This window comes from Falco cherrug, chromosome Z (assembly GCF_023634085.1).
Source record: "Falco cherrug isolate bFalChe1 chromosome Z, bFalChe1.pri, whole genome shotgun sequence".
In the NCBI taxonomy this organism is placed as follows: domain Eukaryota; kingdom Metazoa; phylum Chordata; class Aves; order Falconiformes; family Falconidae; genus Falco; species Falco cherrug.
This window is the reverse complement of record NC_073720.1, coordinates 57660649-57678850: the sequence shown is the minus strand read 5'-3', so window position 1 is coordinate 57678850 and position 18202 is coordinate 57660649. Positions and strand designations below refer to the sequence as shown.

Here is an 18202-nt window from a genome sequence, read left to right as displayed (position 1 = left end):
ACTCAAGTGTAAACTGGCAGGTTTACATTTTAATAACTGAATAAAAGTTTTGGAGCCTTGATGGTTTAGAGCTTGTAGTTATAATATCAAATAGTTTCCTCAAGGGTGCGGGGAGCATCACAGAGCACATGCTTGAACTGCTGATGGTATTTAAAACCACACAGACATAAAAAACTCCCAAAAGTGTCTGCTTGCCTGGATGAGGCTGCTGTGGCTACTGGTACATAGGATCAGTTTGGAGTCAGGTTTTTTGGACCCTCTAGATGGTGGAGGTCTGTTTCAGTCAAGCTGGTTGCAAGTAGGCTAAGCACAGAGAGAAAAATGCACTTCTGGGCAAGGTGCCTCCCATGAGGTAGTCCCTGTGAAGCAGCAGGGGAGTTGGGTTTTAAGTTTCAGTGGGAAGGAAGCGCGGCACGAAGTGGGGAAGAAGATGAAGGCACACTGCTTTCTGAACATGCACATGACCTGGCACGAAACCAAAAGCTGCTGTGGCTAACTGATACTGCAAGCTGCCGTTGGTAGTTGTGGGTAGAACCCAGTAAAACCACCACTGAAGGTGGGTGAATTAGGGACCCTCTGCACACATTTTCAGTATCTGTTGCTGATGACCCCATCTAACTATAAAAATAATCTAATATACAAAAGTAGTATAATGTATTAAAAAAGAGTACTACAGATGTTCAACAGGTCTAACAAGAAGAGTGAAGGAATCCTAACTTTGAAACTGAACAAGTGATGCATTTTTTACAATGGTAATTAATAGGGTTTTGCATTGAACCCACCTTTGTTCTAGAAGAGACTGTCTGACATGAACGTACCAAGTGAAATCTGAAGTTCACGCTCACAGATGGAACAGGGTTTCCTCCTGTTCCTGCTGCTGCTGTTTAGAGGTCACTTTCTAAGACTAGGTTATCAGAGCCACAGCAGAGAAGAGCACAGAAATCACAGCTTGAGCTGGCGTGTCTGGAAGGAAACTGCGGTTTCCATTCCATTGAGGCTGAATTAAATCTTTCCTATTAAACAAAATTGAGTTTTAGGACATAACTGTTACCAGCCCTGATATTCTCCAGGATTTCTCTAACCTTTCTTCACTTTTAATGCCTATGAGGGAATACTTTCTCAGGAGAGAAGTACGGTAAGTATGAAGCTTATCTGCAAATTTGCCTGCACCTTGCCGTGAAAGCTCTGTACCACGCGGCTGTGGAGCCTGCCTACCAGAGCAAACAGACGCAGGGAAGGTTCTGTCACCCACACTGCATTTGTCACACACACCCTAGTCCCCGTGGGAGCAGAGCGCTGCCGGGAGCCCGAGCTGCTCCGCACCTGCGAACCGACGGGCTGCGGGCGGGTCGCGGTCACGCGGGGTCAGGGTCGCCCGGGACCTCCTGGTCACTCCGGAGGGGACAAAGCAACACTGCGCGAAGCGGGTACGGCACTGTGCGTTACACGTTGTAAAGTTTCTGTTTTGCTTTGGGCTTCGGAGTTCTCTTTGTGCATTTCGGAGAAATGGTCGCAGCAGAAGCAGGAAAGTACCGACCATGCTGTGACCGTGTCGACTGACGGAAGAGGCGGCGTGGCGCGGCGGGGGGCCACGGGGGGGTGGGGCCACCCCCCCAGCCGTGGGGGCAGCGGCCCTGCCCCCCTCCTTCCCCCCGCCAGCATTCTCCCGCAGCAGGTCTCCCGACGGTGCTCTGAGGCTGGGGGAAACCTGCCGTGCCCCTTCCAAGTTCCAACCGCCCACCGACGGGGCGGGGGGGATAATAAAAAAGACCCCGAATTAACCAAATCAACCAAATTAACCAAATCCTTCTCTTCCCAGGAAGGGAGCGCGCCGTTTCCCTTCAGTGGCAGCGCGCTCGCGGGCTTTCCCCCAGACTTTGTGACACCCGGCAGGCGCCGGGGTACAGCGCGCCCCCGGGGGAGAAGGCGCCCCCCCCGAACACAGCGGGGGCAGAGGGGGCGCCCCCAGCCTGGGCCCGGCGAGTGCCGCTCGCGCGCTGCGCGCCCCCACGCCGCCGGCTCTGCGCGCTGCCGGCGGTCGCGGCCCGGCGCCAGGTGCCGCCCCCGCGCGGCGCCCATTGGCCGCGCGCCGCCCGCCACCGCCCCGCCGCGAGGAGGGAGGTGCCAGCGTCGCCCCTGGGCCGTCGGCACCGCCACGATCGCAACGGGGCTGCAGCGGGGCCGGGGCCGGAGCGGAGCAGCGGCGGCAGGAGCGCGGCGCGGCGCGGCTGGGCTCGGCGGGCGCGCAGCGGCGGCGCCACGGACTTGCTCCCCCGGCCGAGGGGCAGGGCCGCCGCCTGCGAACCGAGCGGGCAGGGGCGGACAGGGTGAAAGACGGACAAACTCAACGACAAACAACCCCCGGCGTCTGCACCCGCCTGACTTTTTTTTTTTTTTTTAATTATTTCGAAAGAAGAAATTTACAGTGTTTTTGGCAATTTGTGCCGCGTGTGGAGTTGTTTTCTGCACACCCCTGACAAACAAAGGAAAAGGGGGAGGGGGACCGCGTTTCGCAGAAGACATGCGTTCCGTCAGGAAGAGGTGGACTGTGTGCACGATCAGTCTCCTCCTCATCTTTTACAAGACGAAAGAAATAGCGCGGACGGAGGAGCGCCAGGAGGCACCTCTCGCCGGGTAATTGCGGGGAGGCGCGCCGGGAGGGCTTCTCGGGGTGGGGGGGGGCGGGGAGCGGCGGGGCGGTGTCGCTGCTCGAGGTCTTCTCCGCAGCCCCACCCGGGTCTTCGAGCCCCCCAGGCCGTGACCCCGCTCCCCTGCGGTGCTATCGCGGCTTGGCGCTCTCGGTGCTCGGCGGGGGGAGGGGTACCGCTGCGGGACGGGTTACGCGCGGGTTTCGGCTGGCGAAGCTCCGCGGCTGCGGGCGTGGGGCGAGGGGGACGGGGGCGGGCGGGGGGGTGCCCGGGGACTGGGTCGCGGCCGGTGCTGCTACCCCCCAGCGCCGGCAGCGGGGCGGGCGGGGGAGGTTGGGCTGCCCGCGGGCGGCGGGATGGTGCGTGCTGCAGCCGGTTTCCTTCTTTAGGAGCCCGGGGGAGGCCGGCCCGCCCGGGGTGCGCTGCCGCTGGCAGCTCCAGAGAGCCCTGCCTCCGTCCTCGAAGTTTGCCCGAGAGCTGCCCTTAACTTCGGTGCGCCTCGGGGATCCGAGAGTGTGCAGGGCATCCCCCTTCGCTCCAAGGCTCCTCCGCTGGGAACTCTTGTCCCTCGGCTGCGACCTCCCGTTACGTATTTTCCCGCTCCTGCCGGTCTTCGGTTGGAAATAAAAGGCAGAAAGCCCCTTGCCCTTCTTCTGTTTGCACCTTAGCTTTCTCTTTCTTGCACATTGTGTTTGTATACGTGCATGCCTGTATGCCTTATTTTTCTCCCAACTTGCAACTATCCCGTGAAGGTGTTGGGTTTTCAGCCAAGCCTATTTCTCCTTGGAGGAGTGTAATGTTTTGTTTTCACAGGAGGGATGCATAAATTCCGTGGTGGCGTAGTGAAATCAGCAGAGTCTGGGAGAGGGCTCAAACTTTCTGTGCTTGTGCAGATTGACTGGGGGCAGAGGCGTTCACAGCAGTTTCTCGTCCTGTGGTGTAAGCCCTTGCCTTAATTTGAGGAGGAGGCATAAGGAGGCCGTAAGTGCCTGGAGGAAGCTGGGGCAGTTACAACCTACTTAGACCGCAGTCCCCAGAGTTCAAGGCAGAAGGGGCATCCCCTCTTCCCCTGGCAGCTGGGTGCCGCTGGGCAGCGGTGGCCTCTCTCCTGCCTGTCTGCATGTTTAATGATGTGGTGTTTGTTTCCCTTGGTATTAAAGATTTTCCCAACTTGCTGGTAACTCTCCCTCTTGTTCAACCCTGGTGTAAGCCCAGTTTCTGCGAAGATGCTGTATGAGATGTACAGAAGTTTGCAATTTTTGGGTTGGAGGTGTGCAAAAATAAATGTGAAAACAGATGTGTGAGGGAGAGTCAGCATTAAGGATACCCATGTTTCTTATGTACTCCTTCCTGTCAGACTAGAGGTAGTTTCTAAAATGATTCGGAAGTTAGTCACTAGGTAGAGTCCATATATATTTGCAAAAAGAAAGCCCCCTCCAGCTTACGATACATTGTTTGACACTGTTTCAGAGGTGTTAAAATAAACTGATGATTTAATACTACATGAAGGAAAATAAGTGTATTTAGTAATAAATACTTATGTCCTTAATAACACTGTAAAATACAGCTGTGATGTATTTCTGCCAGGTCATTTAGTGATATCTCTACTTCTTTGGTATCGGTGAGACCTCTTGTGCAATATGGTGCTACTCACTTTGGCTGAGGATATTGGAATATTTTCTTTTTCCTGCCTGTCATCTCGTCCATTACTGTGTGAAGCAGTAATGAAAAAAAACAATGTGTACTACTAGTATCTGCTGTCACTATTCATGTTATGCTTGCCTTTCTCCTGGGCTCATGCCATTTGGTTATTTTTGACTGGCCATGTGAGCAAGCAAAGTCAGTTTTCCGTGGTTTACTTCCAGCAGTACCAGTAATATAGAACTGTGAACTTGCAAAGTGGCCCATTTTATGGCTGTTAGTGACACCGCAGGTAAATACCAGGCGTTCCAAAATGGAGTGTGTGCAGTTCTAAAGTATGTGATAAACCTTACATAGGCTGTGTTCTTATAACAAAGTTTGCTAGGACAGTAATTGCAAAAGCATGACCTTCTTTAGCTAGAGAGTAATGTCCTTTTAAAGGTTAAGCAAGTAATGAAACACACATGTGAAATGCAGTGTTTCTTAAACAGTGTTACTTTCTACTGATATGGAATATGCGTGAAGACAGTTATTTATACTTAATGAATTGTCTTCAGGAGAAGAGATGGTCTTACTAGCACCACCTTGGTGACCAAACAGAGGAAGGTAATTCAGAGTGAGGCTTGACATTGTCAGCTACAAGTTGCTGTCACACTGTGGCAGTTGTTTCATTTACCTTGGATAGGATTTTCAGTGATTCTAGAAGATACAAAGTAGCCCATATCTATTTCACAGTTGGTTGCACAATGAAGAATTTTCTGGAGTAAATTTAGCTTTTTATGTCTTAGTTTATTTGATGTTACTTTAAGTGAAAATTAAATAAAACAATACCAATAAAGGGAAGAGGAGCATGTAAGTGAGCACGTCTGTGTTCATAACAGAACTTTAACACAAAGTGCCAAGGACTGTCTTTTTGCTCATGAGGACATGATTTAACATGTAGTGTTCCATCTCTGTACCTCGCTGCAGATGTAAATTGTGACCATGGAAGACAAGGACAATTCAAATGCTGCAGTGCTTTAGGTGTTGGCAACATATTTTGTTGCCAGGTTTTGTCAGCTGTGTCACTGTTAAATTGTCTACTGGATAATGTTTAACCTAGCATAAACTGGAGACATCTCTGAAGTACTTTTAGGCTGAGTACTTTACCTGGATGTATTTTGGTAATTTTCCTTTAGATGCATACACTCTATGCATCTAGAAAAGGTTTGCAGGAAAATGTGTAATACATAAATCTACAACCATCATGGAAAATTTGTAAGAATAAAACATTTTAAGATAGCAAAAAATATTAACTATATTCTGGTTATTGGATTTAGGGACTTAATGCAGCAAGCATCCTCCCGTGCCCTCACCTTAGTGTGATTTGGATAATTTGCATACAGGCGGTGCTCGATTGCTTGAGGTTGTAAGTTTTTCGGTAGGTGGCAGCCTTAGCTATTAGTCAGTGTGGAGTCGGTGCTGCAGTGTGTTGGGTGAGAAGGGATGAGGGAGGGAGAGCGTTGTTAGTAACGGTGGATTGTTTTTGATGAAGTGTATAATACTGGTGTATTAGTTACAGGGGCTTTTGCAATCATAGAGCTTTTTGCAAGTGACTACAGTTGCCAGTTTTGTTAATTTAGTGTAATCGGTGTCCCATTGCAGGTTAGTTTGAGTTTAGTCTGCTATATGATTTACCAAATAATAATACTTACCATACATATATATATACACACACATGTACACAGCACTAAGGTTGCTGGAGCTCTTGCTAAGGGCTGGGATACAATTGTTTTAAGAGCTTGCAGCCACAGGAAAACAAGCGAGTCCCTAGAACGCTTACAGTCTCACATCTTTTCCATTTTGTTGGTCGAATGACAAGTGGTCAAAAGTTCTGTTTGCAAGCTAAGTAAAGCTGTTGCTATTGGCAGTACTTCAGAGCATGCTTATTTAACAGATAAAGAGATTTCTATTTGTATGTACTCCTGGATACAAGACATGCAGCATGGTAGAATGTTACTATATCAACAATGTTGAAATAGTTATGATTAACAGCTATGTTTGAACGCAGCTGAACGTTTCTTTGGCACCTAAATGGAACATTATGGAAGATAATAAGAACATACAGAGATGAAACTAGATTTTAGACCTATCACCTTAAGTTGTGCTTGCAGTGTTATAGCTTCTCTGTCACATTTGTGTGACCCTGTTGGGTAATATCATTGTGACTGGTAACATTATGATACCTCATGAGATGTTCATTGGTCATCATTCACAGCATACTATATTTTTCTGTTTTTTAATGCTACCTTACCAAAACTTATGACTATGGTAAGATTGACAAGAAGGATAAGACAACTCGGGTTGTTCTGATATGTGCATACACAAGTTTCAGGAAGTCCTGAGCAAATTTCGTGTTCTGCGTGCTGTTAAAATATAGAATTCCTTTCATGAAAGTCCTGTGGTATCAATAGGAGGCAAAGGGAGTCTGTTGGGCCATTATGGTAGAACATGAGCAATTGCTGGGTGAGGGCTAGAAAGTTAACCCTTAATTCTTAGTTTAGTACTGGAAATTTGGAACATAGAAATGCAGAAACTGCCTTACAAACATACTGGACTTTGAACCAGGTTCAGAATTTGCAGTTTATTATAATTTTTTGTATGGTTGTTTCATTAGAAATATAAACATATTTAAGCTTTTAAATGGTGTATTCAAGTATCACATATAGGTGTGCCATAGATTCCTCACGGGTACAGTTTATTTGCTTTGGCAAGCAGAGACGTTTGCTTCTTTTTCTTTACAATAAAAGGATATATCACTGGTACTTGTGATTTAAATTACTTACGTAGCCTTGATATAATTGTGTGTTTTCTATATTGCATTGCAGAGATGGTGAACTGAGTTTGAGTAGATCAATGATCAATAGCTCTGATAAGATAATTCGAAAGGGTGGCTCCTCAATCTTCCAGCATGCTGTAGAAGGTTGGAAAATCAATACTTCTTTGGTACTGGAAATAAGGTAAGTGTCTTAAATAAAAAGCATTTAATTTCATATTACCTACAATTATTTTCATTTTGTGTTGCCTATAATTCCTCTGGTCTGGAAAAGATTAATTTGATTTACAGTTGCAGGTGGGTGTTTTATAACTGTACGTATTTAGGGTTCAGTGTTAAATGCAACTAAATTACATTAGACTCCAAAGTCAAATCATCCTTCATCAGAATAAATAAAATACTTTCATCTGGCTGTGTCAGTCAGACCCAAGCAGTCAGTGTCTACAGTATGCAAGTCTACATTTGAGCTGGTTGCCTAGAACTCTCTTGCAGTCAGTGGTAAGAAACTGGCAGTTTTAGAACATGATTTTCTCTTGTCCTAAAGGTCTGAAATAGAACAGGTGGAAGTACCCTGAACATACCAATTTTTCTCCTTTAACTACAAAGGGAGCTCAGGCAGACAGCTTAGATGTAGGAGTCGAGAGCTAGGATGTCAGGTGCTGCATATCCAACCCTCTCTGTGGCTGGTCCAAGTCGCAAGGTCAGACACTGACAATACCCTTATCTTACGCAGTTTTCTTTCCTGAAGTCAGAGGGGCCAAAAAGAACCTTAGGCTCATGTTGAGGGGGAAAACACAGCAGTAGAGTTAAAATGAGTGATAGTTCTAATGTGTTTTAGTAGTTACTGTGGGTCTACTCGCCTTGGGGCCTGAGAGAGGAGGAAGTAGAATCTTCTTAGTGTGTTGTAATGTCATCGTATCTTCCCTGTCTTGATCAGGAGGGTGGCCAGTGGGAGATGTGTGTGGACTGTGGGCTGGCAGTGTGGAGGGCTTAGGAGTGTCACATTCTGTGAAAAATGATAGAAAATAACTGGTTTTAGGAGCGATTGCATAGCAGAGCAGACTATTTTCTGAATTTTAAGATTTTGAATAAGGATTTGATTTAAATCAAATGTGGTTTCTATGTCATTTCCCTTTCTACTTTTTTCCTTTTATTAAAGGACAGCTTACAAAACCCTGGAACAGGCAATGTTTCCATGTATGAAAGCATGTCCTCTCTGAATGAGGAACCTTAGGGTTGTTTTTTTTAAATGACTGCTGGGTTATATCCCCAATTCTAAAATATGCAGAAGGTACGAGTAGCTCAGAAATGGTACAGAGCTGTAGTAAAGGATTGGTCTTCTGGAAGTCTTGTGCTATGATGGCTGTAGCACAGCCCTGCTGCAAAAGCCAAGCAACAGTGTCAGGGATGGAAAGCATGGCAGGGTTTGGGCAGGCAGCAAATTAATACTCTGAAGCCTCTATCTGTATCTCAGCTGCCTGGCAAACGCTCTGTGGAGTCCCCACTTCCTGACTGCCTGGACTAAGGGACCCTTGGGCACTTGGCTGCTCCCCAGGTGCCTGGGTTTCCTGCTGGCGAAGACCTGGTGATCACCCTAAAATGCAGCTGAGGTGCACTTCTGGAATGGAGTTTCTTCCAGGACCAGCTATTCACATGCAGTCTGTTTGACCAGTATGGTTCTTCCGTAAAGGCTAAGTTCTGCTCCAAGTTACTCTAGGAAAGATAAGCAGATTTTTCTTTCTCAGTAACAGTATTTAAAATGTGTATGCATATAACTGACAACTTTTAAGTTGGAGAAGTACTGAATAACTTCAGAAGAGTACTGTTGAAATTTCAAATCATAGCTTATAGTTCTGACAATTAGAGAAAATAGTATGCTGTTCTGCTTGTGAAGTAAACTGTTTTGGAAGCCACTGAGTGACTACAAGTAGAGGCAGGTAACTCTTTTCAGTCATTTTGTTGAAAAACTGTTGTATTTCAGAACCATTTAAATTCAATACACCTTGATGTTCAAGCCAAACAGTAAACAAATACAATTACTAAAATGAGTTTCTGATTAAAACTGAGAGGAAAATAAAGCTTGGGTTATGCTCATCTTTCACCCATTTCAAAAGCAAAATACATCATTCAGACAAAGAGGTAGAAGAGTAGAGGATGCTTTTAGTTTTTATTTTTAAGCCTGTTACTACATGTGTATCATCTCAGTGTACTAAGATAATGAGTTTCAAAATCAGGTTTTTCCTTACTGTTGACTGGGGGGGGGAAGTTCTTTCATTTTGTAAATTACTAATGGACACTTAAGAAGCATCATGATATGGTGTTTTAAAAAAAATTGTACAGTGAAGCATTTTTTTTGATCTCACTAGTACAGTGAAGAAAATAATGTACCTTACACACTGGTTTGAGCAGTAAGGGTTCCACTTTATCAGTGTATTTTCTGTACAGTAGAGAGCATGAAGTTGAGGTCATTTAGATGCCCACATTATTAGTCTTGTTTTAAGATAAAATAGATACTATCATGGACACTAGAGCAGAGAGCAGGTGTTTTCACTAAACTATTGATTTAGATTAATGTGACTGAGGGCTAAAACATGACATAAAGTACATGAAAGGAATCGGCACTACGCCAGTCTTACTCTTTTCAGAAATCCTCTTTGCTAACATACCTTGCATATTCAGTTACGATACTCTGCAGTGAGGGAGGGAGTTCGGCATGCTTTTCCCTGTGTAAGCCACATGCAGCCCCTTGTAATAAGTGTTCCAGTCTGATGCTGATTAAACAATGTGCATTCTTCTTTCATTTTTACAGGCAGTTTGCTATATACACCTTTCTTCCCTGTCACAGCAGTAAGAAGCATCTTAGCCGTAAATATTTTTACATTTACAGACCTATCAGGACTAACTTCAAATATGTCTAGCAATGTCCTAGAATGTTTTCGTGGTTAAACTAACTGCTCAGCTCTCCGAAGTACGTTACATGCACTGTGTAGACCATGAAGATGATTCATACTCTAATTATTGCAACTGTTAACAAGAGCAAGGGGGGGTCTTGCGGTGTGAGGTTGACCATAGCAGGTAATGGTTAGAGGGAAACAAAAAGACAGCTGAATAATGTATAAAAAGTTATCAGTTCTTAGCAGTGGAAAAATAATTTGTGAAACCATTACTGTACAGTATAAAGATGTTTCATAAAACTTAACCACCCATAAATGGCAGCTACTTTTGTGTCTTAACGTTGGCTTGACACCCACGTTAGCAATTTTAAAACACAGAAAATATTTCATAGTCAGTTTTCCTTTGTGTGAGGACTGTTGATCAGTGGTATGCCTGGACCTGTTTGCCTTGCAGCTAGAATATTATGCTTTGCTATGTGCCTTGTTGACCATGGGCATTGTCTCTGGCTGTCTAATTTTTGCTCAGGTTAGTGATCAGTCCATCAGCCTTGAAGGTCCTATGAATTCTCCACAAGGCAAGGCTCAGATAGGAGTCAGTGAGAGAAAAAGCTCCTTTATCATGACCCCATGGGAGGATGAAAAGCTTCCACTGGGTTTGCGGTGTCACAAGATGCTCTGTAGGACTTTGCAGCCAGAAGAGGCAGTCTTGGGAGTGTAGAAGCTCCTTGGTAGGTCAGCAGCCCTTTGGAGATGTTAAGCAGGCATTAGAAGAAAGAGCTAGTTTTTCTGTGACTGAGGTGGAAATGATGGATATTGTTAATTATTTGAGACTGTAGCAAATTTTCTGCCTTGCCAGTCATGACTGGTCTAGTGGAAGAGTGATTTTTTTCCTGTCTGATACCACCTTCTGATTGCTGACAACTTTTTTTAAGGATAATTGGTAATTTCTGTGCCTAAGGGAAGAAGACTGTTTGCTTGGCTCCCTTTCTGTGTGAATTATTTCAGTCATGAAGAGAGAGAATCCACTGTTTGCAAGGTTTTATGTCTTAAGTCCTTTCTACTCTCTGTAGCAATGTGAAGGTTTTCCAGTTGTGAATATTAAGAAATTTCAGTTTTTCATACTTGCAGAAATAAGAGATGTGGCTGAGGTGGCACAAATCTGTCTCAGGAAGCCTTTTGCATAGGACTGGTGCCAGCGCATCTGTGACCTGTGTGAAATGAACTACAGTCTGATGTCTCAGTGTGTGACTTCTTCCACTTATTTTTAATTAAATGTGGAGGTTTACATTGGAAGGAGCAGATGAAGATTTTGTATTGCAAGAAGGCAAAATGGGAAGAAAAAAAAGGTCTTGAGGATGTATTTATCTGTTTGCAGTGTGACAGAGAACTTGATGAGTGGGAATTTCCTGTCAGAAAAGTATGAGAACTTGTAAGATATTAACAGCCTAATAATGAAAAAAAATTCAACTTCCTTTCTAGAAAGGTTCAGATTGTTATCATTCTTCTGTCTTTCAAGTTAACATGAAATAGCTCCAAGACCATGAAATGCAATCAGTAAATACCAAACTGACAATGTAGCAGTAGAATTGCTCTGAAGCATTTGGAGCAACATTTTGGGGTCAGTTACCTGGTTTCCTTCAGAAGTTATGTGTCTCTAAGACATGCAAACTGCTGCTTTTTAGTCTGGTTTAGTCATAATAAACCTTGAGGGTTTTTGCCTCCTGAGACCCTTGCCTCAACTGAAAAGTCAGCTTCAGTTGGGATGATTAACTTCTTTGACTCCTTTCTTTGGACTCCAACTTGCTTAACTTCGTGAAAGCTGACATCTGGCCAGCCTTCATACTTAAACAGTAGTTGAGTCACAGACTATTTAAAAGGCTTCTTTCCCTTTTGCATCCCCACTGAAGGTTTGTGCCTGATTAGTACTGCTTCACCTACTGATACTGCTCCAGCTGCTGAGGTGACCTTTCTGGTCAAGGGGGAGTGGAGTGAGGAGCACGAGGAGGGGTGGAATGGGGAGAGAGCCAGAGAACAACCTCCATAATGTGGCACTTCTGTTTTTGTGGTCCTCCGTGGGCTGGGGAATGCCAGGAACCTTTCTGTGGTTAGTTGCAGTTAAGTGTGTTTTTAACAAATCTGAGTCAGGGCTGGACTAGATGACCTCTAAAATCCCCTTCCAACCCAGACTGTTCTAAGATTCTAAAAGCTGCTTTCCTTGAAGATGCGTTCTTAAAACTCCCTTTCAGCCAAACCCAGCACAGGTGCAAACACTCGTGGTTCCCCGGGGCAGCCCCAGGCGGCCAGCAGCAGCAGGGGCTGTAGCCCTCCACAAGGGCAGGCTGTGACCTTGTGTTACCACACTGCTCCTGTTCCGTTTTGCTTTTTAATTGTAGTTTAGCTGGCAAAATGCTTTGCCTGGGTTGTAGCCCTTGGTGATTTCAAAGGCTGAGAGCTGCCTTCTGCCTTCCAGCTGGGCTGTGCGAAGCAGTGCCAGGCCTTGCTAGGGTTGGAAAATCGAGTGGTGTAAAGACCTGTGTGAATAGAGAAGGCCTGCAGGAGAGGAGCGAGAGAGGCCAGAGATCTGCAACACATGACCTGTCCAATTAAAAACCAGAAGTTTATAACAAAGGTGGATGACTTCTTAGCCGCAGGTGAACAAAGGCTGTTGGCAAGACTAAGGAATATTCTGCCTTGTACAGGCAGGGTACAAGGAACAAGAACAGGCTTCACTTGCTGTGGGGAAGATCTGAGCTGGCGTGAGCAATGCTGTGCTGCCGCTGAGGCTAGGGAAGCACCAGTGTGGATGGCGTGGGGTGTTTGCTGAGCCCCCACCAAGGGAGGCTATAAGCAATATATTAGCTAAACGTGGGCTGAAGGTGGTGTAGGTGAAGGCACACCTTCAGTGGGGGCAGACTGTGGATGAGGTAATCGCTTTGTCTCTGTTTCCATAATGTGGTGGCTGGTGAGCTAGCCCAGCTTCCTGGGTACTGAGAATGCCCTTCAAGGACTTCCCCTCGCAGGGGGTCCGGACAAGTCCAGGTGCTCCAGCAGTGAGGATTTCTGCCACTGCCTTGCTCAAAAGGAGTGATTTTCCCAGGTGAAATTGTTGGAGGCCATATTTCAGTGATCCTGACGATGTCTAAAAATATGTCTACTTGTGTTCTTAAAAGTCAAATGTTCAAGCAATTTATTTCTTCCCTTAATCCACACAGTTTTGGGGCAGATGAAGGAGAGTTTGCCATTAGAGAATAGTTGTGTAGTACAGAGACTATGGTACAAAATAAAACCAGAAAATGTACATATGTAGAAAAATGTCACCGTGTTGCCCCAGAGCAATACATATTTCTGTCACCTGGAAAGCTGTTCAGAAACAGTGATGTCTGTAACATGTACTTATCAGGTAACCAGGAGTTGTAGTTGGTACTTAACCACAACCAGATGTTCATAATATTTATCAAAGAAAAAACCTAGGTCAGCCACAATTTGGACACCATATTTCTGCAAGTCATGTAAACATGTTGCAAGCAGCTGCTTGGCTTCGGATAAGTGAGACACATCTGCCCCACCTGCCCACAAAGGGCTCAGGCCACATCCCGGTTTTATTCATCAAAACAAAACCTGAAGATCCCCTCAAATAAAAGTTTCTTTACACATTTTAGCTTAAGGTTGCAGAACACCTTTGCTTTAAGGTTTACAAAAAATTATTCTGTTTTTTTCCTTTCTCTAACTGACCTTACTTTTGAATTTTATATGTAGCTGAGTGTGGTTTGGCACTTTCTTTAAATTATTTTGTCATGTCTGTTTAATCAGAATAACCTTGTGCTATTTTCAGTGCTCTTTGTGGCACAGAACAGAGGTTTAAACAAGTTCTTATTATTAACCAGCATCAAGACTGAGACACTCATGTATGTTCTTTCAGTTTTTGTCATATCCCCTAATATATTTTTTTTTTCTCTCAGCACTTATGTGAAAGTGGGAAGTACCACTATCCCCATGGTACAGATGAGTCAGTAGCACAGAGGAACTTAAAACTGTAGCATGAACTCTGCATTCTTTATCGTATTTCTTTCAGTATTAAAAGATCTCTGGAGAGTCAGATGAATTGATTAAAATACTTTAATGTTAGCATTATTACACGTCTTATACAAGGATTCTTATGTGTACTGTAATACCTGTGCATACATTTAATTGGATATGCTACTGACAACTGCAGATAAGAAAACATTTTTAAATAATGTGAGAAGATACTATGATTCAGTGACTTTTGTCCATCTCAAAATTTTATTGAAAATTAAATTCCTTAGATATTTGGATTTTTCAGCTCTGTTAAATAAGTGGTTGATTATCTGAATCTCATTCAGGTCCACTTAACCCTTTGGAGGACTTCTGTGAGGGTATGTAAGCACATAGTGTGATAAATGAAATTTGACTGTAAGTACCAAATTAATAATGGAAGCCAAGGCACTTATACTTTATTGGCACTGTTTGTATACCTTCACTGTCTTCCTTTTATGTTTTAAAATAATACACAAGATGTTCTATTCACACACAGATATTGCTATTTGCTAACAGAAACAGTATTGGGCCCATTCATTCTAGTTATCAGGGATGGGTACTTTAAACTACTAAAGCGAATCTTCTGGTGATCACATATGACTTTTTAGTCAGAGACCTAGGTTTCTGTATGTTTCACATAATTACTTTTGCTTCTTGAGACGACTTTGTGGTCAATCATTCTCACGTTACGAGCGCATGTGAAATGAGTCTTTAGATAGCTTGTCTGATGCTACTGGTAACTTGATGCATTCATCTTGTCCTTTATAGCCACAGCTCTGGTAGCTCTGTTCTTAGGTAATGAAGAATTTTAGTAATTTTTAATACTCCTTTGGAAAGTCCTCCTTTCTTCCTCTTTCTCCTTTTGTAGTGATTTACTATCTGTTGCAGAGTACCTACAAAAAGAACTTATCAAACTGATGGAGATTCTATGCCCATTCAGCTTGCAGGCTGAAGTAGAGTCTTCTTTCTTTTACAGAAATACCTTGCCTGGCCTTACCAAAAGCTTTAGACACTCAGGATTTTAACACTTTCTTGCTCTTTTATTCTGAGTCCCTCATATGCCTCAGCACAAGCTCTTTGCTCTGATGCTGCTCCATTCACACGTGACAGCTGTAACAGTCCAAAACATACTTTCATTTCTTTTTTTTTTGTTTATCCTAGTTTAAGAAATGACAGGAAACACTTGAATATTTCTATCATTTTTCACTTCCCCTATGGCTTTTAAGGTCAGTTCCAGGCTATTTTGTGTCACTGGTTGCAAGGTTTGGACATACTCTTCCCTGCTGAGGCAGTGACACAAGAGCTGGGTGGTGAGCATGGTTTTCCTGTAGTTCATCCCTTCTCACTTAGGAGCGATTATTTCCCCTTTATGTCTCTGAGTGCATGTTACAGCTGCTTGAGTGGCATCTCTAGTTACCTTTTCCTGTTTTGATCTACTCTAAGGAAGTTCTGCTCTAGAAACTTATTATGTAAAAATAGCATTCTCTTACTCAATGAAATGTCTGTTCTGTTTTAAATTCCACCTTACCTGCTGACAGCAGTGGAAAGTATTAAGTTACTGTTTTTCTTCTTGTCTTGCTAGAGTTGCAGAGGCAAAAGTTTGTATTCAAATTATAATGTAGTGAACACCCTGCCCCAGCTCGGCACTTGCCATCTGTTCCGTAAGTGTATTGTACTTAAGTATAGGCTTAGGTTCAGAGGTGATATTTATGCCTTTTCATGAAGGTATGTGCTTTGCAGAGTAGGGATGGACACAAGCTGGTAAGGCTTTGCTCAGCTGCAGTCCTGAGCTACTAGTGGTTCCTGCAGCTCTGGCCTGGAGTCCTTTCCAGCTTTTTATGCCAAGGATGAGTGTGTACAGAAAACTGCTCAGCACTGCCCAGTGCAGGTATTGGGCATTACATAGTGGCAGTCATTAGAAGCATTTTTTTTGAACTTATGTGCTGAAAGTGTCAGTTTTTAGATGCATGCCCCCACCCCTCTAAGGAGGTTCAATTACCATGACTTAATGTCTTCAGCTGACGTTTAAACAGTCATTCTTCACCTGTTACTTGCTGTGCACTGAGAGTACACAACTGTTTAATTACCATAGTTCACTTGACCTGTGGTAGCTTGTTAAACCCTCATATCTTAGTCGTATGTGTCTGAACCTGGGTAATAGTTTAAACAATTAATTGCAAAGAAGCAAGATCGAATATTGCACTAACGTGATTTAAAGCAACGATGGAGTTCATAAGTGTTTCTATGAATTCAGCTAATAGCTTCATTAGCCCCTCAGCTGCAGTAATTTAATTTGCTGTATGTTTTAAAGCTGATTTTATTTAAATTGGTACAAAAGACTGTGTGGGTGTTCTTATTTCAAGTTAATTAGGATAACTTTGGCTGAACTTCAGTCAACTAGGAGCAAGTTAAACTTCTTATGTTATTCTTATGGTGAAATAAGAATCTATAAGAAAACACGCCCTTTCTGAAAAAAGCTGATCTGTGAGAGATGAGATTGTAGTGAAGCATTTATTTCCTAAATCATAAATATCTCATATATTTAACTATGTTTCTATAGAAACAAACTGCTCTGGTCCTTTTTCAAATATGTGTTTACTCCAAAATTTTGTAAAAATACTCAAAATAGGATGCCTTCTGATTTCCAAAGTTATCTTCCCTTGGTCTCTCAGTGCCTTTGTCTATAGGAAGTCATTAAGCTCTATCGCTGTAGTATTTACATATTCTATTGTAACCAAGATTTGAACTCAATCCTAACAGCTTTGCTTTAACTCCATCGTAGAGCATGGGAAACAACCTTAGCCTGTTTAACGCTATCTACCCTCTACTTTATGTCGTACTGTGCTCAGTCTGTGTTACTATTAGATAAACTCCACATGAGCAGTGAGTTGGGTTTTATCTCTGCATTTTTCCGTCAACCCAGAAAGAACATTCTTCGATTCTTGGATGCTGAACGAGATGTCTCAGTGGTCAAAAGCAGCTTCAAGCCAGGAGACGTAATCCATTATGTACTGGACAGACGTCGCACCCTAAACATTTCTCAGGATTTGCACAGCCTTCTCCCTGAAGTTTCCCCGATGAAGAATCGCCGATTTAAAACCTGTGCAGTTGTTGGGAATTCTGGCATCCTTCTGGACAGCGGATGTGGAAGAGAGATTGATAGCCATGACTTTGTTATAAGGTGAGTTTTCATCTGCTGTTGAAGATACAGCCTGCTATGTCTCTTGGAGGAAAGATGGGAGAAATATTTTAATCTGAGATATGTATTTCGGGCATTATCTGAAATTAATCTGAAACGGTATCTTGCATTGTGTGATTCCCCAAATTTAAATACATGCCGTTATTGTTGACATGAAAACTATTTTTACAGTGAAAGTAAAACAAGGGCCAGAGGAGAGAGGTTTGTGCTACTTATTCTTGCTGTTTGTTGTTTTCATGCCAGACAAAATAAATATTCTTATGGAGGCCCTGGTAGAATAAATGCACAATGTTTTCTCTGTCAAAACAATTCTTTCTTGATTCTTGGCCAAGAAATATGGCCTATTGTAAATTACTGCATTCCTTGTAGGGTAAAAATTCAGTGTCATGTGTTGATGTTGAGCCCAGATGGCTGCCATTAAGGTAATTGGAAGTCACACATCTAAATCCCTTCAGATTGCATTGAAAAGTTTTAGGCAAAAATGTTGATATGCTTCACTTTTTATTCAGTCTTCAAACAGGCACAATAGAATATTTTTTGTTCACATATCAATGTGAAATAAAGAGGAATAGCGGGCTTCATTTGACAGCCTGTCATTATATGGGTATAGAGAAGGCTGGGCAAGAGAGAGGTCCTTTTGCTTTTGAAGCAGAAGTTTCAATTGGTTTGGTTTGAGAAGAGTGAAAGGGCAGAAAACAGAAGGGCAGTGAGAGAAAACATTACAGAAATAGTCATAATTATGAGTTACTTGCTTTTTCTTTTCTCACCTTGAAGAAAGATGGTGACAAAAAATATCAAAAGGATATGGAAAAGAACAATTGCAGTTTTTCAGTATGTAAACTGAAACAAGATACAGACATAAAAGTTGTATTTTATTTGGAAGGTATACTAGGAAGTGGTAATGGAAACAATAACACACCACTCTCATTTTCCTTGTACCTCTTGTCTT

The 18202-nt window shown here is 43.4% G+C and overlaps 1 protein-coding gene across 1 annotated transcript in view; it reads left to right on the top strand.

Moving 5' to 3' along the window:
- Nucleotides 1-2134: 2134 nt before the first annotated feature.
- The window catches only part of ST8SIA4 (ST8 alpha-N-acetyl-neuraminide alpha-2,8-sialyltransferase 4), a 58608-nt gene continuing 42540 nt past the window's right edge, over nucleotides 2135-18202 (top strand). The window contains exons 1-3 of the mRNA XM_005446853.4: nucleotides 2135-2634; nucleotides 7157-7288; nucleotides 16978-17235. Coding sequence (XP_005446910.1) covers nucleotides 2522-2634; nucleotides 7157-7288; nucleotides 16978-17235 — 503 coding nt within the window. The 5' untranslated portion in view covers nucleotides 2135-2521. The remainder of the gene's footprint in view (nucleotides 2635-7156; nucleotides 7289-16977; nucleotides 17236-18202) is intronic.